Genomic DNA, 23,160 nt, shown 5'->3' on the forward strand with positions numbered 1-23,160 from the left:
TGGAATTTTTTTATTTTTAGCCAGAAGAAAGATCACGGATGCGTGTTTATTTGTTGTTTTTTTGTTTTTTTTTTATCTAGGGGTGATCGTATCGACCCAGTGGTCCTAAAATATTGCAAGAAGGCTCATTCGAACGGAAATTAAAAATTCTAGTGCCCCTTTTAAGTGACAAAAAAAAACTGGAAAGCAACTAGGCTCCCTCCCACGCTCATTTTTTCCCAAAGTCACCTGATCAAAATTTTGAGATAGCCATTTTGTTCAGCATAGTAAAAAAACCTAATAACTATGTCTTTGAGAATGACTTCGGCTAATCCCCCACAGTTTCAGAGGAAAGGGCTGCAAGTTATAAACTTTGTCCATTGTTTACATATAGTATTGGCTATTGGGAAATATACAGACGTTTTCAGGGGGGATTTTTTCTTGGGGGGGGGGTCGGGGGAGGGGTTACGTGGAAGTATCTTTCCATGGAGGAATTTTTCATGGGGAAAGGGATTTTTTATGAAAGGGGCGCCGGATTTCCTGGCATTATTTAAAACGATCAGAAATTAAATAAAATAAGAAAACAAGTTTTTTCAACTTAAAGTAAGGAGCAACATTAATACTTAAAACGAACAGAAATTATTACGTATATGAGGGGGTTTGCACCCTCGCCATTACCTAGCTCTTTACAGTAAAGTATTTTTTAGTACTTTCAAAAGAGCTATTTATTCTAATTAAACGGTCTTTGTGATTCAACGTCATTCTTAAAGGATTGGAACAAAATTCGAACTTTAGCGTAAAGAACAAGGTATTGACGCGGGGGCGAACCCCCTTATATACGTAATAATTTCTGTTCGTTAGAAGTTCTAATGTAGCTCCTTACTTTCAGTTGAAAAAACTTGTTTTTTTTTTTATTTAAAGCTGTCAAAGTGCCAACCTCGCCGGCTTTACATCGCCTCATTCCACTTGCTTCGGTCGAGGGTAGGTCCTTCGACTTTGGAAAATGGGGCTGTCACAAATGGCTCACTCGCTTCGCACAGGGGATGCTTGGACCTTTGGCCCTTGCCCTTATATCGCTGTGCCACACTTTCTTAACTACACTTGCTTGATTGGCAGGAGAGTGAAAATAAGCTTTTTGTAGAGGTAGTTTATTTTTTTGAAGATTCACATAAGTTAAAATTAAAAAATACAACAGTGTGGTAAACTATACAGTGCTGTGTATGAATACTGCTGAATCTCTCTCTCTCTCTCTCTCTCTCTCTCTCTCTCTATATATATATATATATATATATATATATATATATATATATATATATATATATATATATATATATATATATATATATATATATATATATATATATATATATATATATAAATCAAACGTACGCCATTTAGTCTGCTTGTTTTTTAAGTGTAGCATTTCTGTTCGGTATTTTATCATGGCGTAGCATTTCCATTTGTTGTTTTTTTTTCAGTAGAATTTTTGAATTTTAATGATAATTTTTTTCTTCTTTATTTTAAATACTTTTGTAAAAAAAAAAAAAAATCGAGTTTCTAGCTTAAATAGTTCCAGAGTTTACTCTGGCATAACAAATAAGCAAAATAAGTTGTGCACGTTTGATTTTATATGTATACAGATTCAGCAGTGTTAATATATACGACTGTATAGGTTAGCATAGTGTAGTATTTTTTTATTTTAACTTGTTTGGTTTTTCGAAAAAATAAACTACCCCTGCAAAAATTTAGTTTTTGCTCTCCTGTCAAAGAATAAAAATGGGAGATATGCCCTTTGGGTTTGGACACGAGATTAAACCAATCAGTTGTCTTTCATCTAGTGTTTTGATGTATTTCTTTAGTTCTTCATCAAATAGTTTTTGTAAAGATTAATATCTCAAGACATACATTTCTCTTTTTTGACCACAAAAGATTGCCCTGCAGATTATAATATTCGAACAAAGAGACTGTCACTCGTTAGTTTTCTCCCTTTTGTTAGAAGTGAAAAGTTTTTTAAATGAGAGAGGAATTGTTGTCTGAGATTTGTTGCTGAGATTTGAACTAGTAAAAAGGAGATTTATGATTGTGGCTTTTGGGACCTAGATTAGGAAGTTCGAACAATATGCTGTAACCAGAGGGCTGGGGAATAGGAGTAACAATTAGAGGCTGTATAGTTGGTATGAAGTACATTCTTTATTCCTTATTCTTATCCCAGTTATTAAATCCGGGCAAACTCTTTATTAGTATTTGTAAAGTGTATAATTGTTTTAGAAGTTTCTAAATATTTTTTAAGTTTATAAATAAAGTATTTGACTAGCTTTTAAGCATTTGGATTTTCAGACACTTAAAAATTATATAATTACTATTTCCTAGAGGCATATTGCACATTAAGATCTTTCTTTTGAGACTGCAAAGGGATTTTTAAATCGGCCAAACCACCCGCAAGTTTTTCAATTTGGGTTTGGTTTGTTTTAACGCTATCTGATAACTAATATTTGGGTATTGCTGTCAACAGAGAAATAAATACAAATCCAACGCCTAGTTCACATAAGACTAAATTAAAAGGAGATTTTCTAGTACGGAGTTTTAGCTAGCTCTAATTTGAGCCAATATGATCTTTATAGAATTTTCTGATTGGCTCTAGCTGGCACTAGCTGAACCTTGGTGTTAGCAAGATCTCACCTTGTAAGAATTATCATTTTTATAAGAATAATAATAATAAAAAAGACCTCTTAAAAATGTAGTAGCACTTCATCATCTTCAGCATCTGTTGAATGTTTTTTTCGGCTGGGGGGTAATTTCACTTCTAAACAGAAGTTTTTAGGGGAATTTAATTTTGAAGTGCATTTGCTAATAGAACCAGAAACCTGTCATGACTCTCACGATGTGTCTAGGTCACAAAATATGCAAAACCAAAACACTTTTGAAGCTTTCACAACCTCGACAATAGACTTTGTTGATGTTGTCTGTAGAAAGACACTATTTAAAAAAATGACAATTTAGACATACCATAGTAGAACGGAAAACCCATATTTTGTGAAAGGTATCTAGGTATTTTAAAACTCAAATACAATCTTGTAAGTGCCTAAATATTTAAATATAAGTATTTAATGCAGGTATTTATAATTTTTTAAGTACCTTTTCTGTGGAGCACTCAGAATAAGTCTTTGGATACTTTTTTGAATATTTTTTCAACATTCTTATACATTGGTTTGCAGTAGCCTATGTTGCGTAATAATAATCGCAATTTTGTAATTATTGCTATGTATTTTCGATTTAGCATTGAATAAAATTAAAACAGATGCTGCCATCTGAATTCTTATTCATGACAACCATAATAAAAACAGAATCTTAAAACAATAGCCCTATAAGTCTTGTAATAGTTACGAAGTATCTTTTTTTCGTGATTGTAACTAAGGGATTTTATGCTTTGATAAAGCAAGCTTTATTAATATAGAAAATTTTATCCATTTAATAGTGATTGAATAATAGAAGCCGCTTTAGTGTAATAAGATTAACCCATATCTTCAAATTAATGAGGCTAGCGTATCAGGTTAAGGGACAAATCGGGAACAAAGTACGCAGAAAATCAGGTGAAGGGACAAATCGGGAACAAAGTACGAAGAGAATCAGGTGAAGGGACAAATCGAGATCAAAGTACGAGGAAAATCAGATGAAGGGGCAAATTGGGAACAAAGTACGAAGAAAATCTGGTGAAGGGACAAATCGGGAACAAAGTACGAAGAAAATCAGGTGAAGGGACAAATCGAGAACAAAGTACTAAGAAAATCAGGTGAAGGGACAAATCGGGAACAGAGTACGAAGAAAATTCAGGTGAACGGACAAATCAGGAACAAAGTACGAAGAAAAAATGCTACGGAATTCTTAAAATGATTACTTGTTAAGGATGTTCAGTTTTAAATGCTTAATCAAAGTGAATCAGCATAATAAATCATCAATTTTGAGTAATCATAGCGAACGATTTCGTAACGGATCAGTAGTCTCCTTTAACAAAGCATGCTTTTTTTGTTCTTCCAAGTTTTTATCGTTTAAACCACCATAGAAAACCATCATGGGGGCATGCAGGTGAATTTTAGGGCAAAGAGCAGGGAGTGCGGGGAATATGATAAGTTTCTCTTTTCGGAAAAAAGAGAGCCTCCCAACAAAGGGGGAGGGGGGGGGGTCCCTGTATTCTATTTGCACAGACATGCAGAACTTTATAAATGTTTAAATACATCTACAAATTAAAATTGAGAAATAATTTCTAATGAAAAAACCTCCTTATGCAGTTATGTAATTTTTGTCAGTGGCCGGCATCAAATTAAGAAAAGGAAACTAAAGGTGGGTGAAACATGAGCACTAAAGAAGCAAAAAACGTAGAACATAATATTTTATGTTCTATACACTATTTTGAACGATACCACTTTCCAGGGCCATATTCAGGGGGGGGGTATCCGGGTGTATACCCTCCCCTAGATTTTGAAAAAATACCTTTTTTGGGATACTGTCATTGAAAAACGCCTTTAATGTTATTTTTATTGCAAAAATTAAAAAAATTACCCCTCGCCCCCTACATTTTGAAAATATGTTTTGCCCCTTCTAAATTTTAATGAACAGGCACCACTGCACTGGACTAGAGATTTATCAGATCAAGACGTTACCAGAGGATTTATGTTCTACGTATCACATGGTAGCACATTTAAAAAGGTAACTAAAGGTGGGTGAAACATGAGCACTAGATAAGCAAAAAACGCAGAACATAAGAAGGTGAAATTTTAATTTGAAGTCGTAGTTGTCTTTGGGAATCGACAGCTATTAATAGAGGTTTCGATACTTCGGTTAGTACCGTCAGTGGCTCACGTTAATCTTGGTGGTTGGTGTCCCGCAATATCAACAAGAGTTTTGGTACTGCTAAATTATGCTCACCTCGCCAACAGCAAAGTTTGTGACAGCAAGACGTATGGGAAGAGTTGAAGTTATATTATGAAGCTTAAGATGACTTGAAACTTCACTGCCTGTTGCACATCTTTGTCCAAACCCAAAGATTTAAATCCAAAGAAGACAAAACTGTATCCAATGCTGAACCTCCTCTGAGAACCTGGATTCCCTATTTCAATCTGACAGGTAGTAAAACTTACTAATAGCAATCTAGAGCAAGTAGAGCAAGAAGACTGTGTACTGGTCTATTTAATTTTATCCTGTTGAATGAAAGTGGCAGGATCGTATCCAGGATTTTTGTCGGGGGGGGGGGGGAGCAAAAAAGCTTTAAAAACGCAATGAAAGTTTGCTTACATGTATTTTTTTTAATTTTATACGAGTTGGCAAAACATTTTTCATATGGGATTGAAACCGGGCACCCACCCCCCTGAATATGGCCCTGGAAAGTGGTATCGTTCAAAATAGTGTATTTCGCAAACGTCCAATTTTAAGAACTTTATGGTATACTTCATAAGCATTATCAAAATAACTTGAGCTATTCTGTTTATGGCACGTCATTTTGATGTCGGAAAACTCTCTTACTTTCTGAATTTTTGCAGACGATAAGCGTTGACATATTTTACTAATTAATTTTGCTTATCTATTATCATGATTCAGATCGATGGATCTGAGACCTAGAAGAAAAGTTGTAACGGCTACGGCGTCCCCGGCAAGCGACGCGGCCCCTGTTTTGGCGCGGGTGTCGAGAAGTAAACAAGCCAACCATACTACGGCGTTCCCGGCAGGCGACGCGACTTCGAATATGGCGGCGAAGTCGAAAAATCCTTTTCATGCCATAAATCTAGGAAAACCCACTACAGTCATTAAACAGGCAAAATCTAGCATAAATTTGGGATGCTGGAATGTAAGATCCGTCAAACAAGAAGCCACGCAAGTTTTTCTTGTCCATGAGATGGAGAAGTACAACATAGACATACTTTGCATATCCGAGACCAGAATTTCAGGTTCTGGCTCCATAGTTATTACAGCTCCTGAAACGCTACATCAATTCCATTTTTTCTACTCCGGAGTAGAGGAAAATTCGGGACTCCACGGAGTTGGTTTCATCATGAACCAAAGAACCAGAAATGCTCTCCTAGAATGGGAACCAGTCTCCTGTAGACTTGCCAGAATCAGACTAAAAGGAAACCCCGCAAATGTGTCGATAATTTCTACCTATGCCCCCACCCGTGACGCTGCTGATACGACCAAGGATGATTTATACGGCGAGCTACAGCAGCTGTCTTCTTCTGTTGCCGCACTTGATTACTTGATTGTTGCTGGAGACTTCAACGCAAGAGTTGGTCCCTCTGACCAAACCACAAGACAAGTCCTGGGAAAATTTGGACAAGGTCACAGATGCGAGAATGGGCAAAGGTTGTTAAACTACGCCTTGATGAACCACCTTGTTGTCACCAATACCATATTTCCGCACAAACCTAGCCACCTTTTAACTTGGCATTCAAATGACGGTGTCACTAAGGCTCAAATAGACTTCATTCTCGTACACCAGCGCTGGAGAAGCTCCATACAGGACTCTCGCTCTTACAACGGCGCGGACACAGGCTCGCAGTCTGGGTCTGACCACAGGCTTGTTGCTGCAAAAATTTTGCTTCTTCTTGCAACTCGGAGGAAAAACAAACCCAAGGCCGGATTCGGCATCGGTAAGCTCCAAGACAAAGAAGTTCAGCAGGCCCTCAATTTGGAACTGACATACCGATTTGACGCCCTCAGTTCTGATGAAAACCCAACCCCCGAGAAGAGATGGGACACCTTTAAAACAGGGATGACAGAGACTGCTGATGAGATCCTAGGCCGAGAAAAAATCAAACGACAGCACTGGATTACCGCTAGGACCCTGTCAATAGTCGGTGAGCGAAGACAAAAGATGAGCAGCCCTAAAGAAGAAACAAAAGAGCTGCGCAGACAGGTAAAACGCTCTGTTCGTCTGGACCGCCGCCAAAAGTGGGAAGATGCTACCGTGTCGTTAGAGAAAGAAGCACGCTCACATGATAACCGCAAGCTTTACCAGATCCTGAAAGAATCCGTTGGTAAGAAAGCTGCTGTATAAGAAATAGACAAAGACAAATCAGGAAAAATCATTAGATGTCACAAGAAGCGTATGGCAAGATGGAAGGATCACTTTCAGATCCTCCTAAACCCATCCCCATCGTCCGCCCCTGATGCTTTCCCACCTGGCGTTTCTAAAGAACCCTACGACGTCGAGCTGGATACACCGACCAGAGCCGAAATACTAAAAGCGATCAAGACCCTGAAAAACCACAAAGCCCCAGGTGAAGACGGCCTCCCCCTGGAAGTGTACAAACAATGCCCTGAGGTCACTGCTGAACAGCTCCATGGCATTCTCGAAGACGTTTGGAGGATCAATTCTTTCCCAAAAGATTGGAAGACATCAGTCATTCTCCCTTTCTATAAGAAAGGAGATAAAACCAAATGCAAAAATTACCGCAGAATAAGTCTTATAGACATTGCGGTCAAAATATTCGGGATCATACTCTTGAACCGCTTCAAAAGGGCAAGGGAGGAAAGAACCCGAGAAAATCAAGCCGGCTTTCGGCCAGGTAGAGGCTGTACTGATAATTCGTTTTTCGCCTCATTATCCAGCAGTTTGAAAGGTACAATCTACCCCTGATCTTGATGTTCCTGGACTTCATTGCCGCCTTCGACTCTGTCACTCGCCAGAAACTTTGGAAGATCCTAGAGAATGACGGAATGCCGCTGAAGTTTGTTGAACTGATGAAGGCATACTATGACGCGTCAGTGAGCCGAGTTCGAGTCTATGGTGAAGAAACTGAAGAATTCCTGGTTGAGTTCGGAGTAAAACAAGGGTGTGTCCTCTCTCTGACTCTGTTCAATTATTGCGTCGATTGGGTGCTTGAAAATGCACTGTCGTCCTATCCAGGAGTTCAGATCGGACAGAATCTTTCACTGACTGACCTCGATTATCCGGATGATGTTGGCCTCCTGTCAGAACCCGTAGAAGCTCAAAACATGCTTGACGACGTGGTGACCTGGGCAGACCTGATCGGCTTGAAAGTCAGCACAGAGAAAACGAAATTCATGGCTATTAACCACGACACAGGACCATTCACACTAACTGTCAATCAAGTTCAGCTGGAAAAAGTCAACTGTTACACATACTTAGGCTCCTAAATATGTATTGACGGATCCTCTGACGCTGATATCCAACAGAGTATACAGAAAGCGCAGACAGTCTTTGCCTCCCTTCGGAAACCCTTATGGAATCGCTGCGAAGTCAGTGTCCGAACGAAAGTTCGAATCTACATGGCACTAGTCCGCACCGTTCTCCTTTACGGATGCGAAACATGGTCGGTAAAACTACAGCATGAGAATACGCTGAAGGTGTTTGAGCATACCTGTCTGCGAAGAATTCTCAGAATACAGCTGCGTGACCGTATATCCAGCGCAGATCTACGTTGAATGTGCAGTATTCAGAGAGATGGTGCGCTCACTATTAAAGAACGCCGTTTGGAATGGTTGGGCTATGTTTTACGGAAGCCACCAGAATACTTGCCTCGCCAAATACTTCTAGTCAAGCCTATTAGCTCCTGGAAGAGACGCCAAGGAGGACAGAGGAAAAACTGGTGGAACCTGGCCAAATCAGACCTTGAACCTATCGGGGGATTCAGAAAGTTCGGACACAGATGGTCAACTCAGTGGCTTACTTTTGCAGAGCAGCTGGCAGAAAATCGCTCAACATGGTCCAAGAAGGTCTCCAAGATCATCGATGCCGGGCGAGGTGGAAACGCCTGATTCCCGCCACAAGTACAAAGTAAGTAAAGTAATTATCATGATTCAGTGTGGCAGAATTGACGAATACATACCCTTAAAAACTTCCTTATTATGTAATTAACCAAAAGAAAATCTTAGAAAGTCATGGTTTTCAGGTGTGACCCAAGTCCAGATTGGCCTAGGGGGTATGTAATGTCCTTGTTTATTTCGACCTCTTCGGTGATTTAAGGAGCAAATGAAGGCAGTAGATTCAGTAAAATACTAATCACGAAAAGTTCTGATTTACTGATATTGTTTGAAATGTGAAAAGTTAAAATTTGTTTTTTTCTGGAAACGTATAGTAGCTCGTCAGAGGACGTCATCAAATTCTCGAGTAGGGACAGGGGCATATTTGTTGCTTTTTTTTCCAATGAAAACACCAAAAAGGCATTTTCAATGAAACTACGCCCCTCCCTCAAAAGGTGTTTTTTTATCTAGGGCTTGCTCCCTCTCCCCCCAATTGACGCCACTGCCTGATAAAGGTGCTTTTACACACTGAACGATTTTGTAAAATTTCAGAACTGGAATATAACTTTCCAAATATAGATAATTCTTTACATAAATTCAAGATCGTGTTTGGAAAACACAATGGTTTAGTTTTATTTTTAGCACGCACCAAATGTATTTACCTTTTTGTAATGCTGTTTGCAATATTTTTTAAAATTGCAAAATTAAACTTTAGCTTTCTGGAAATGCATGATATACTTCTTATTTTGTAATTTGAATGTTTTATACTATACAAATTGATTTATCGCAATAAACAGATTACCGAAAAAGACGATATGGAAGATACGCTGCTGGTTTTGATAATACTTGCCTAAGTCAAAGATTTTGTTTTACTTCGTGTCGAAGCATTCATTTTAGTAGGTATTTAATCAAATTCGCGTTTGATAGGTGATCAGTGAAGAATTCAAGAACTCCTTACAAATCTACATTGTAAAATCCAGTCAACCACTTTGCTCCAGAAAATGACTTTGTTTCAAGATTTTTGTTTTATTTTTTATAAACTTAAGTTCAAAGTCTTTGTCGCTTTTTTAATTTCCTAATAAATGTAAAATATAAAAAAGTCAACCAATTGCCTTGATCCAATAAATGGGTCATTGATTTGAACTCCTTTATTGGCCTTCTTTCAATTTTTTTTGTTTCTTTTTCTTCAGCTGCGATTAAGTTTGGGACTTCGCCTTTAAAAAACTTGGCACTCAAGACTTGGCTCGAAGATAATAGAGTGCTTTTACGCTTCGAAGCTTATGAGCATGCTGGCTGTTTTTGCCTTGATTTTCTATTTTGCTTTTCATTTGCCCGCCCAAACCCTTTAAAGAATTATATACAACTGTAATTGGAAAAGTTGAACAATTATCTTTCTAATTAATTTATGTAGAGAAATACTTCATCCTTTTATACCCTCAAATTTATAAATTGATTTTATGAATTAGAATGAATTAGCTTTTGAAGTACGAAGGACATCAAAATAAAAGTATTTTTTCGTCCCCGGACCCGTTTTATGGCTATTCATACCTGAAAACCGCGATTTTATAAACTTTTGTGTTGATTGTCTCAAAATTACAGAGGTTTTAGGGTAGTACCGAATTTTGTCAGTGTTGCCTTGTTGAACAGTGAAAATCAATAAGCAGAACTAATTACTTAGATTTGACAATACTTTTCGTCTGTAAAAATTTGAACTTTAAGAATATGCTGATTCCCAAGTACAATTATGCCTTCAAAGTAAAGCTGCGTCTTCTTATGTGGTTTGGTGCCATGTGTTTTTTCCTTTTTTTGCTAATTTTTCGCCTAGGTTTTCTCTTTTTAATCTGCTGCCAGCTGCTACCAAAAACTGCATAACTGCATATGGAGGTCGTTTTAACTAAAGATTATTTGTCCCAGTTTCTTTCTTCTAATTTTTCAGATATATGGTTGTACGTTTCTATTTAATTAATTCAGGCTGTCTGATTTCATTTCCACTGACTTTGGTAATTCATGCTAACACGAGTGTGGCAATATAAGCATTGGTATGTTTTTTTTGTGGAGCTGGTTCGAATCCTGTTATTACCAATTTTGAGTCCTGATGTGGGACGGAAGTCAGTTGTGTGACTGCAGACTCGCCTGCCTGGGGTGTGGAGGCCATGGGCCTTTGAGCCTTGATTGTTTTGCGCCCGTCCCTCCACAAATTGCGAATAAGCATTGATAACATTCGTAGCATTTTTCTTCTGTATAAGCATTCAAACCGCTTTATTTTATGCTAGCACAGACGAGCATTTATATTCTATACAAGTTAGCTATATTTTTTTCTATAAATTTTAGCTACTGTAAAACGGAGGGGCGTTTTCATTAAAATCCGAAGTGCCAATTTTTCCTCCACTGTAAGAAGCATTTTGAAATTATTTTGTGTGTACTTTAGCTGGTAACTGTAATAATTAATAGGTCATTTCTTTGTACACCTATGAAAATAAGTATAAAATTAACCTTGAACTATTCCATAATTACACACTCTAGTTTACAGGTACTAGGTTCCAGTTGCTTTAGTTGACATTTTGATTACTCCTAATTAAAGACCCAGAATATAGAAAGCTAAGGTCTTTCTGTCAACTGATGAATGAGCTGTAATTTTATTTATACGGTTCAAAAATTAATAAACAAATTGACACAAACGTTAAATAAGCAATATTCCAGAAATGGTAGTATTCAAATGATGGTAGATCAAAAGCATGGATTAAAATAAATATCGTACCAGAGAGGCAAAAGCAATTTTTTTTTCCTGTCGTTGACCACTCTGTGTGTGGCTTAACCTAGATAGTAATTATCATCTTGCTTAAGCCCGACAAAGAGTGGCCAATCAAAAGGATTTTCCGGAAGGAGGGGGATGGGCTTCTGTCCCGTGCCCCTTTCGAAAGGTCGAACTATTTATCATTTCCCCTATACTTTCGAAAGTTTTGTGTATATTTTCATACACAACTTAGACAGTTAGCAAACCTGAGCAAGTCACCAATCTGATGATGTCTTTGGAAACTTCAACGGGTTTAGATATATTAATTGACATCTCAATAAAATGCTATAAATTTTGCTGTGAAGGTAAAAGCCAGGTTAAAATATTAGCGCGTTCTGGCCGTTTTCTGTAGAACAACTACGGTATTTCAAAGGGTATATGTTTATTTTTGTTTAATCTTTTTTCTTCAAATACTGTTTTGTGTAACACATCCGAAACTTAGCACACAGGATCGGTTGCTCCAATTTGTTCTTGAAGAACTCACTTAAGGCTGAAAATGCTTCGATGTTTTTTGGTTATTTAAAAATTTTATTTTGACGATTATTCAAATAACAAATGAAGACAGAATTAAAATATGAAAGCTTTTGATCTCATTCTTTTTTTTTTATTTTTTTGAAGTATGCATCTAGTGTTTCTCTGTAAAAGAAATATTATACTCTAATTATACGCGTTGCCAAACAATTTTGAAACTGTTATCTACCATCGGTTGAATAGTATTCTTGATGTATTTACCAATTTATTCAATAATATTTTAAACTTTGTATCGTTATCAAAATGTAAAGCTACTGCTCATTTAATAGTAGACAAAATAGCTTGTTCTTCATCCTTGTTCTTTAATTAGGAGCAATCAAAATTTCAATCATAGTAATTGGAGCCTATTGCCTATGAACTAGGTTATGTAATCATGAAAACGTTCATTCTGACTTTTATACTTGTCTTCATTGGTGCAGAAAGCTCTGACTCTTGGGAAGGATTCACGTTCCAAGTGGTGGTGGTTTCAAAATGCGAAAATGTCTATTTTTAACCACTGTGTTTTAGATTTTATTTCCGAGGCAGGGGGGGGGGGTCCTTTGGACCAACACTGCGGGCATCTTTTTCCACCTTCCCCTAAATTTCTCGTCAAACGAGACATAGTTTTCTTCAGGGTCCATGAATGAAGTGTGTGAATTGCTCCGATGGTGCTTTATAAATTTTAAATGTTAATGTAAATCAAGCTTATCTTGTGGTGTAAAGTCAAGATGAAATGGTGATGTAAAGTCAAGCTTAACAGAAATTGCTCCGATGGTGCTTTATAAATTATAAATGTTTATCTTGTACCGGTGATGTAAAGTCAAGCTTAACAGAAAGTCAGCTAGGTGAAATTTTCTTTCCGTTCCTCAAGCTTCAGTGAAGCGAACATGGAAGCAAAAAAACATTTATAAGCCTATATCTGATGGCGAAAAACTAATGGCACTTTGTAGTATTGCGCGAAGTATGACAGTCTGTTTTTTACAAAGGTTTGGGGGAAGGGAAGGAGTGTGCGTGTTTACGCCCTTTGAGCTATATAAAAATTACGCTTTAGCCATAAATATCCAAAACTATTTGTTATTAACCCTTAAATGATATACATTTACGTCGTTCTCCTAGTACAATGGTTCGGATTGAGAGGTTATAGCTTATAAAATTGGCGTTCACATTTTTTATTCTTTTAAAATAATTGCTTCCATTCTAGGTTGAAAAGTAAAGTTGATGTCTTCTTTCCAAAAATCAGCATGTTTGTTAGAGGATAATTTTCTTTATTTTGCTTTAAAACCTAGGATAGCTTAAAGGAATCAATTTCACAGGGACTTGAAAGTTTTCATATCTAGTTTTTACTGTTTTCTTGCTATGGTTTCCTTTAGGTCTTCATCTGTTTATTTGAAAATAAGTCCCGGGAACAATTTGAGTTTGAATTTTGTATCTAATAATGTAGAATATGAAACAGATGTAGAATATTAATAAAAAAAGACGAAGAAAAATCTAAGCTGCTTTATAAGCAATTGTCAAAAGTACAACTGAAAGATATTTTTTAAATAAAAAAAGAAACAAAAAGCTATTTGAGGGTACAGAACGTTGCACTGAGTGGGAGGCTGGAGGGGGAGAGCTAGAAACATCGTTGCCTTAGCTGAGTTCGTGCTTCTTAGGTTGCTATTACTAAAACAACAGTATCTTATTTTAAAAAAAGGCATTCCTGCGAATATGTCTTAAACTTTTGGAGAAAAAATCTCAAACTTTTCTTTCAGAAATGCAATAATTATCTCGTAAATACAAGTATGTAGTATGATGCTTTTACAAAAAAGAACTTTTATTGTTGAACGACATTGAACAGCATTTGTTGAATTAGAATCTCTTAATTATAGTCATTTAAGATTTCCAGATCAAACTTTCTAATAGCTTTTATTTTTCAGGCATGCAGTGAAATTCTAGAATATTTTTCAACATTAATCTATCGCAATGTAATACATGTTATTTATAATTGTTGTTTTGAAGCTATTCTTGTGTAATTTCAAGTTTAGATTTAATAAAAGACAACAAGAGATACTGCCATCTGAAATTCGATTCGGGAAGACCATTCATTTGATCATAATGCAATCAGAATTGTGAAACAAATACTTTTGTCGTTGAAACACGTTGAAAAGCATTGGTTGAACTAAAATCCATTAAACCTACTGACTAAAAAGTTCCAAATCATACTTTTTAGCTTCCTTTATCTTTCATAAATGCGGTGAAATTAAAGAATTTTTTAAAGTTTTTTTTTTCAGTGTAAATCTTTCAAATATTTGTATACGGCAGGGACGTACGCAGGGGAGGGGGGAGGGCGAGGCCCTCTGGGTCTGCCCCCCCCCCCGAAATCTCACGATTTTTTTTTATTTTCTCACAATTTTCCAATTTTTCTCTCAGAATAATGGATTTGAAATGTTAGCCCCCCCCCCCGAAACAAATTCCTGTATCCGTGCCTGGTATACGGTATATTTGATAATTAATCGTTATGTATATATTGGTGTTATATAATTTCAAGTTTATATGAAATAAAACAAAATAAAAAGCTGCTACTATCTGTATTCTGATTCGTGAAGACAATACAAATAATCATAATGCAATTAAAATTATAAAAAAAAATTGTTATTGAAATAAGCTGAACAGCATTTGTCAGACAAAAGTTCCGAACCAAACTTTTTAGTTTCCTTTACCTTTCATAGATGTGGTGAAATTATAAGATTTTGTTTAAATATAAATCTGTCTTCTTTTAGAAATTAGTATATGATATAATTTAAAAGAAAATATATTAATAAGGAACAAATTTCATAATGTAGTGAAAAACAAAAACTTTTTAATACAAGAATAATAACAAAAGTCTGAATGCTTTGACTTCACATTCGGACATTTTCGGACATATAAAGAAAAACAAAACAAAGGCTACACAATGAAAAGAGAAACGAAAAAAAAACTCACTTGTAAACAAAATCCAGTATGTCAAAGAACCAGAGGACAAATGATTACGTCTTGTCTTGTTGCGTAATTATTTGTGCTTTGTTTCCTTACCATGCTGTATATGGTTTAATTGTGTTTTTTTCTCTTTCAGTTTTCTTTTTATTGTATAGCGTCTATTGTGTTTTCTATATGTTATGTTTAAGCTTCCTGTTTTTTTAGTTTTTTTCATTGATAAAGGCTTCTAGATGTGAAGCCGAACTATTCAAACTTTTACCATTATTAAAGAGTTTAAAGCTTTAGAGCTTTAATTTTGAAAAAAAAAATATTTATATGAATTAACACACATTTAAATGCATTTAAAGAGCAAAAAAGATACATGTTAATATTGCATTGATGTTGTACACTGTATTAAAGATGTTGTATTTAGCAATATTTTTCACTAGAATAAAATATGCCTAGAGAACGGCCCAAAAGAAGATACCAAGTTAATAACCTTTTAAGCTTCCTTCAGGTGAATGCACTTAAAATTTTGAACAACAAAATTTAAATATGACAGGGGGGGGGTTAGGATTTTAGAAATGCCTAGGTGGGGCATGGTGCAAAATTGGTTGGAAACCACTAGTTTAAAGAGTTTACTTTTGTATTTTTCATTGTCTTTTTAAGAAATTTTACCCGTCATTGAAACTTTTTTGTTTTAATTGTAAATAGAAAGGCAATGTGGTCTAAGAAATTATTCCGCATACGTTATATATCGGATATACGGTATATTTCGGATAGTTAATCGTAATTTTGGTATTTGTGTTTCCAAATTTTGAGCTTATATTAAAAAAAAAAAAAAAAAAAAAGAAGTATTTTGTTGTTGAAATATGTTGAGCAGCAGTTGTAGAACTTAAATCCCTTAAACGTATTGGCAAAAAAGTTCCAAAACAAAGCTTCTAATTCCTTTCATCTTTCATACATGCGGTGAAATTATAGTTTTTTTTTTCAAATATATCCTTCTTCTCTAACAGCAAGAAAAAGAAACTACTTTTAATCTTGGATATGTCTATGGTGTCATAAATTTTTTTTTGTCTTATTCTTACTTGTGCCACTTTATAAAAGCAGCTGTCAGCTAATGAAAGTATATTTTCCTTTCTATTAACTCTTTATTCGAGTAAAAAGAAAGGAACATTTTATTAAGATCCTGTTCTTTTGCGCCATTGTAAAGAAAAGAAATTGGGACCTGTCATTTATAATATTATTTATAATATTAGCTTTTAATATTACGTATTTTTTTCTTGCATAAACGATAATAGTTTGAGTGACTTCATTGCAAAATCATAAACTTTTTTTTAGTAATTTTCTTGTGGAGGGAACCTGAACTCTCACTCTCTCAGGGTGTGAACAAAGATTAGAGAGAACCAGATAAATTTGAATTTTGTTCTAAATTATAAATTCTCAATATAAAAAAGAACAAGTCCCATAAGGTGTATTGCCCGCAAAGCACCATAATAAAGAAAAAAGAAGGCAGAATATTAAAACCAGTACCATTGACTTAACCGTTGAAAGCCCAACAGGATTTTTTTTTTATATATATATTAATGCCTATGTTTTATAAGCTGATTAATGTTATTTTTGGGACGCTTAGTTAGTCTACGAAATCAGTTTTTCTCTATCAACTGCACTTCTGAAACAAAGAACTATCATCCATAATTAAGTTTACGGAAAATCACGCTACCTCAGTAATTTAGAATTATAAATTTAACTAGTTCCAATATTTTTATCTATTTGTAATATGTTTCTCTGATATGTTTTTGGGATACTGAATCCAAATATGAAATACATTTTTCCGCATCAGCTATGCTTTTGAAATATAGCAGTAGTATCCACAATTATGGTTTAAGAATGGTTTAAAATTAACAGTTAGTTTTTAATTTTACACATTTTAAAAATTTGAGCACCTAGCTAAAAATATTTCATATATGAATTCAGTTTATTAAGTATATATACCGTCAGTACTAAAAGCCGTGGCACCAAACCATAGTTGTTCAGTATCTTTGATATAATAAATGATCACAGGTCTTGTCATGCTGACTATAGGACACGTTCTACATATTTCACATATTTTATTTTATTTTTCCTTTTTTAGATTTAGCCGCCCTCATCATCCTTGCTGAGGAAGAATTGGTTGCTATTGACTTGTCCTCCGAAGGTTGGCCTGTCTTTAAAGTACCATACTTGGCGTCTCTCCACTCCAGTGCAGTTACGGATCAAGTTGTCGCAACAATATCCAATGATCTTCACACGAAGCTGGTCGAAGCTGGTGATAAACAACTTTCTTCATCGAAATTTTCATCAAAGGTTGGTCTTTTATATTTAATGAAGAAAAATGGAGCCTAAAACGAAACGAAGCACTAAAAGAGTGAAATGGAGATAATATAAAATGACTCCGCCCATTTTGTTAAGTAATTTAAATAGAAAAGACAACTATAAAAACTACAGCGCATTTAGTTCAATAGCATGATTCCTTTCTGGCGTACAGTCCATGAAATTAAGTTGGACAGTTTTTGAGTCGATCTGAATGCTCTCGAGTGCAGTTATAGCCCAAGTTGTGGCGACGACCGTCAAATCTTGATGCAAAGCTGGTTAAAATCGGTGACAAACAACTTTCTGCTTCCAAACTCTCATCAAGGGTTTGCCTTTTTATTTTAACCATTGGAAGTTTTACTATAAAAAAAGAAGATAAGGATGGTGTAAAAAAAACTAATAAAGAAGAGATGGAGATAATGCCTTTTTATTTTAACCATTGGAAGTTTTGGTACTTTCCCATTATATTAGGATGAATATATAATAATTTATAAACAAATTTTGGATATATATTTGCACATTAGAGGAGGGGGGCGGTAAAGTATAGCATATATTAAATACGTAACCTAACCTAGGTACTTTTTTCTCCCCCTAAACCCAAAAAAACTACAGTTTAAATATCTTAAATGCATTGAAAACCACTCTGAGCATTCCATTACTTTTTAGTGGTTCTTGAATTAACCCAGCAAAAACGGGTCTTTCGTGACTGGTTTCCTTGTAAATGTCCATATAATGGGAAAGAACCGAAGTTTTTACTATAAAAAGAGATAGGATGGTGTAAAAAAAACTAATAAAGAAAAGAGGGAGATAATACAGAGGAAAACCGTAAAGTGACATACACACCAGTTAGTGATCATAAAATGTAATGGATGCTAGTTGAATCAAGCAGATGAACAAAATGCATTTGATTGATTCACTCTTCTTCGTATAAGAAAAGACTAGCATAGACTCTAAAATCAAAGAAAGCACCAAAAAATAGGCAGATGGAAACTCAGCTTTAAAAAAGATAGCAGTCATAACTAGGGCCCGACCGATATATCGGCTTACTGATATTGTCGGGCCGATATGAGGGCCGGTGTCATTATCGGATATCGGAAAAATATCGGTTCTCGGTCAACATATATGCATATCTTTTTTTTATGCTCAACTTGTTCCGAAGATGGTACGAGATATCCTCAGGTAATTTTGCTTGTCCTCTCCTTGGGGGCGGAGCGGCCAGCTAAGTCTGACCATGGTGGAGAGAGCAGTATAGGTGAGTCAAATGAAGTCAAAGTATATTTGTTTTCAATACTTGTCAATACACGCCCGGTACAACAATGTTCTAAATGTATGGTGACTTAAAGAACGTACATCTTCTAACAAAACAACTAAAAAGAATACAATAAACCATACATCTCTGTTTAGTGAATGTTCACTTGCGTGGGTGAAAGATCCAGGATTCAATCGGTTAAAACGATGATATCCAGTCAGGGATGCAGGTAGTCAGGGGGAGGGGTCCAAGGTGTCGCCTCCTTGTGCTAACACCTTGGAAAATTTACCTATTTACCTTGGAAATTTAGCTTTTGTGTCCACATTTGTCGGCATACTGAACGATTTTGTCGACACATTGTTTAAATCCCTCATCTAAACTTAAAACTCGAGCTGTATCCCTGCATCCAATGCGCCTAGCATGGATTCGCTAGTAAGAGACCATATCATATGAATGTACAGTTTTCACATTAATCCGTGAATGACTAAAATTCAAAGTCCTGCTATTGAAATTTGGATTTGAATAATCAATTTCAATAAATATCCTACACTTCTCTCAATCTGATTTTCACGTATGTGTTTATGTAACTAAAACGGCATCTTTGATTAAGTTTTTTCTTAGTTGTTACTTCCACAAATATCGGCCATTTCTCTTGTTTGCTCAGAAGCTGTTGATCAGAAAAGGTAAAGAAAATCAAACAATTTTTGTAAATGGCCTAATTTTGGAATCCACAGTGAATTATTGATGCTGTTCTTTGGTGTGTAATAGACCAGGGATAAATATGTAAGTATGAATATGGGCAGAGAATGGGGGGTTTAAACTTTAGGTAAGTTTTTTTTTTCCGGAGGGGACTTTATCGGCAAATTATATCGGTATCGTATCGGTACGATACTGATATTTCGGTATCAGGCCCCAAAAATCTATATGTGTCGGGCCCTAGTCATAACATGTAACGGATGCTGATTAAATGACACAGATGAAAAAAATACATTTGCTTAATTCTTTGTTCGGCTTATAAAATAAGATTCGTGTATAGACTAAAATCAAAGAAAACACAAAAAAGAAAAGAGGGAGATAATAAACAAGAAAAATAAAAACGAGGTAGAAGTCATAAATGTGAAGACAGAATGATATCGATAGTTGATAGATAATATATAATATGTAAAATAGAGATAATAGATAAAACCGAGATAGAATGATCGTAGAGATAATAGAGATGATTGAGATAATATAATTAATAAAGATAGAGGTGATAGATGAAATTGAGATAGAATGATAGAGTTAAAATTGACGATAAGATGAAGAAATGATAGAAGTCATAAAATGTCATGAATGCGGGTTAAATATTGCAGATAAAAAATATGGGAAAAAGGAAGCCAACAGTTGTAATAGTAATTACAACTTATGTACTGAATATGTCATGTTTCTGGTCACCGGATTATGATGGGCTCTAAAAAAAATAGATAAGAAAACCAAAAAAAAAAGAAAAATAAAAAAACTAAATAAAAAAAAAAGAAAAAATATAACTCCTCACCTTATAGTTTTTCGGTACTTGGGCCTTAGATCGCAGGTAGGTTAAAAATTAACTTCCATATTTGCTTGCCAGTGCGAAAAATAAGCTAGCCCGTCAGCCTGTCCTTGCCAATTTGCGAAAGATAAGCTAGCCTTTCCTTGCATCAATTGAAGAACGTTGGATGGGCATTTGAGTAATATTATTGTCAAGTTCATGGCTTCCAACAGTTGAGAAGAAATCTCCTCCTTTTTTGAGGTCCCAGGTATGAACCCAGACATTTCAAAGATCTAATTTAAATTTTGTTTAACAATTACTTGCATAATAGGCTAAACCCTTACTCGGTAGTAAAGTGCTCATTACTGAGACGTCGCTAGCCTATGTATGCAGCATGTAGGCAACTTTCATTAGAGACTAGGAATTTGTTTTCCCTGGCCCCTCACTTTTTGTGTGTTTCTTTTTGGTGAAGTATGTTTTTTTCTAGCCATGGCCGATAGATGGTGGTGAAACTGGTGAAGTTGATCAGCTAGAAAATCATTTAGTTTTAGTAACCGGACACGAAGACGGATCTGTACAATTGTGGGACATAACTACTACTGCATTGAAGCATATTCTGAAATACTCAACCTCTCCTCTATTTACTGGTGATGATTTTGAAGTTGGAAGTGAAGCTAATGATGATAATGAAGAAGAATGGCCTCCTTTCAGAAAGGTAATGTAACACTTTTTAGTGGTTCTAATTTGAGTGTGATTTGGAGGGTTTGCTTATAACTGGAACAAGTTCATATTAGATATTTTCAAATTATTCTGTTCGCTTATGATTTTATTTTTAAGAGTTGTCTGAAGTATTTCAATAGATGTATAAAATATACGTGTAATCGATTTTAATAGGAACTTGGTACCAGATCCATCTGGCTTCCTTTATGTTTACTTTTATGTGCTTTTGCTATGACGTCAAATTGGGGGGAGGGGTGGCACTTGTCCTCGACCCCAAGATTCTTTTATCTCCCCCTCCTCCCCTAAACTTTGAGAAATACCTTCTTATACGTTCTTTTAGCATTTTGAAAAAAAAAAATGTTTTAACCATTTTCATGAAATAAACCGACACAGAATTTACCCTCCCCCCTTAGATTTCGAAAAATACATCCCCCCACTAGTCTCCTTCAATTGACGCCACTGTTTTTTTACGGAAAGTAAGCCATACTATTGCAAATTGGTCTGACAATTGTTTACTGGTGTTCTGGGATAGCAATTGAGGGAGGGGGGGGGCGGCAACTACTCCCAACATTTTTTCTGCCCTTCCCTCCCAACATTTTGAAAATGCATTTTTTTTATATTTTCATTGAAATAAATCTAAGAACAACAGAATTACTCCTCCTAGTTTTCTAAAAACAGATTCCCCCATTCCCCTATAGTTTTGTGAACTAGTCTCCTTCAATAGTGATCTTACATAAATATTACCAGATATAGAGGATGTAATTCTACCGCTTAACTTTGGGGGTCTTCATCTTGCAATTTTTGTTATAGACTTAATTCACTTCGTTATTTTATTGTCCCACTTTATTAATTAATATTTTTTGATTTTTAGAATATTTTTTCTTTAGTTTTTTTTTCTAACTCTTAGAGAAACTTATGTTTAAATCTTGAGTTTAAATACCAAATTTGTTTAAATGTACTGATCTAATTCAAGCTTCTTAAAGCACATTCACAGTTAGATTTTACGGAGATTTGCCAGCGCCAATTTAAGCCAATCAGAATTTTTCATAGAATTTTCTGATTGGCTGAGAATTCTGGCTTACTCAAATCAGCGCTAGCTAAATCTCAGTGTTACTAAAATCTCATTGTGAATGGGCCTTTATGCATTTGCAGAAATTGTAATCAGCTCTACTCGCTTATTGTTTATTCATTCTTTTGGAGGTTAGAACATCATTTTGTTTGCTGATGATTTAGCAACTGTCCTAAATTCAGTCCCTGGTATAAAGTGTCTATTGAATTTAACAGGCGAATTCCAAGTTACTTTAGATAAACAAGGAATAGGGTTTCTTTTTGCGGCAAAAATTTAAAAAAATAAAGTTTTTTTTGGGCTTCCTTGCTGACGTTTTTTAAACGAGAAAAAATATTTTGCACTTGCACTCACACCACTTTCGCCATGACAATTCTTTACTACAAAACTGGAATGGGAGGGGAAACTCTTGCACCCCCCTCCCTGAAATAATTAATTTTTTAATTTTACTACTATTTCCCGTGTGCTAATTTCCAGTTAATGTGTCCTTTTTTGCTGTTTTGATGAACATAGCCCAGCCTCTTCAAGGTTACTCGATCGTGAGTGCCTAGCATCATGGCTTACAAAAGCTATACTCATCAACTTTTAGACTATTTCTATTATACCAAAATCTTTCTCAATTCGATTGTTTTTGCAGTAGTGGATTACTGTTGGATCTAAGGGGGTTAGAATAAGAGTAGTAAATAAACTTTTCAAGAATTAATAAGTTGCCTTAAAAACAGTAAGTTTCCTTATTTTCATCAATGTTAAGAGTTTCTGAACGAGTTATCGAACATTTTAACTAATGATATTTTTATTATAAGCTAGGAATGTATATTATTTATGTATAGGAGAAAAAGGAATATTTAATTTGAGGAATGGGAGCTAATAAGTATGGCAAAAGAAATATATGTCTTTTGATGGTGAATATGAGTATTTTCATTCATAATGTACAAAGACTTTAGTTGCTAAAATTAACTATAAAAGTTTATGAATATGGCCTTTAATCACTATATGCCATTCAACGTTTTTTTTTTTTTTTTTTTACATTTGTTATTTTTTTAATAAACCCCGTATTTAATATAATTTATTTAATCTTAGCATCCAAATATAATACGGAGGAAAGTCGAATAATGAGATTAAGAAAAAATAATAAACCTATTAGAACTGAAGGTAAAATTTGCCAATGTTTCATTCCAGCTCCCTTTTCAGCTCTCTACTTTTTTTTGCCGACGTTTTCACCGACTTTTTTTGCCGACTGCACAACGGTGACAGAGGAACTGTACTTCACTGTCTTTTTGAATTTATTGTTTGAC

The 23,160-nt window shown here is 35.2% G+C and overlaps 1 protein-coding gene across 2 annotated transcripts in view; it reads left to right on the top strand.

Moving 5' to 3' along the window:
* LOC148951478 (lethal(2) giant larvae protein homolog 1-like) overlaps positions 1 to 23,160 on the top strand; it is a 333,083-nt gene that overhangs the window by 106,189 nt on the left and 203,734 nt on the right. For both annotated transcript variants that reach the window (XR_016141914.1, XM_089090903.1), the window contains exons 9-10: positions 17,106 to 17,317; positions 20,567 to 20,794. Coding sequence is in view for 1 of the 2 variants with exons in the window: in XM_089090903.1 (XP_088947029.1) it covers positions 17,106 to 17,317; positions 20,567 to 20,794 (440 nt within the window). In the remaining variant the exon portion in view is untranslated. The remainder of the gene's footprint in view (positions 1 to 17,105; positions 17,318 to 20,566; positions 20,795 to 23,160) is intronic.

The sequence above is a fragment of the Artemia sp. Qi Xiang Cuo genome, chromosome 6 (genome assembly GCF_049724085.1).
Source record: "Artemia sp. Qi Xiang Cuo chromosome 6, ASM4972408v1, whole genome shotgun sequence".
NCBI classification, from domain to species: Eukaryota; Metazoa; Arthropoda; class Branchiopoda; order Anostraca; family Artemiidae; genus Artemia; species Artemia sp. Qi Xiang Cuo.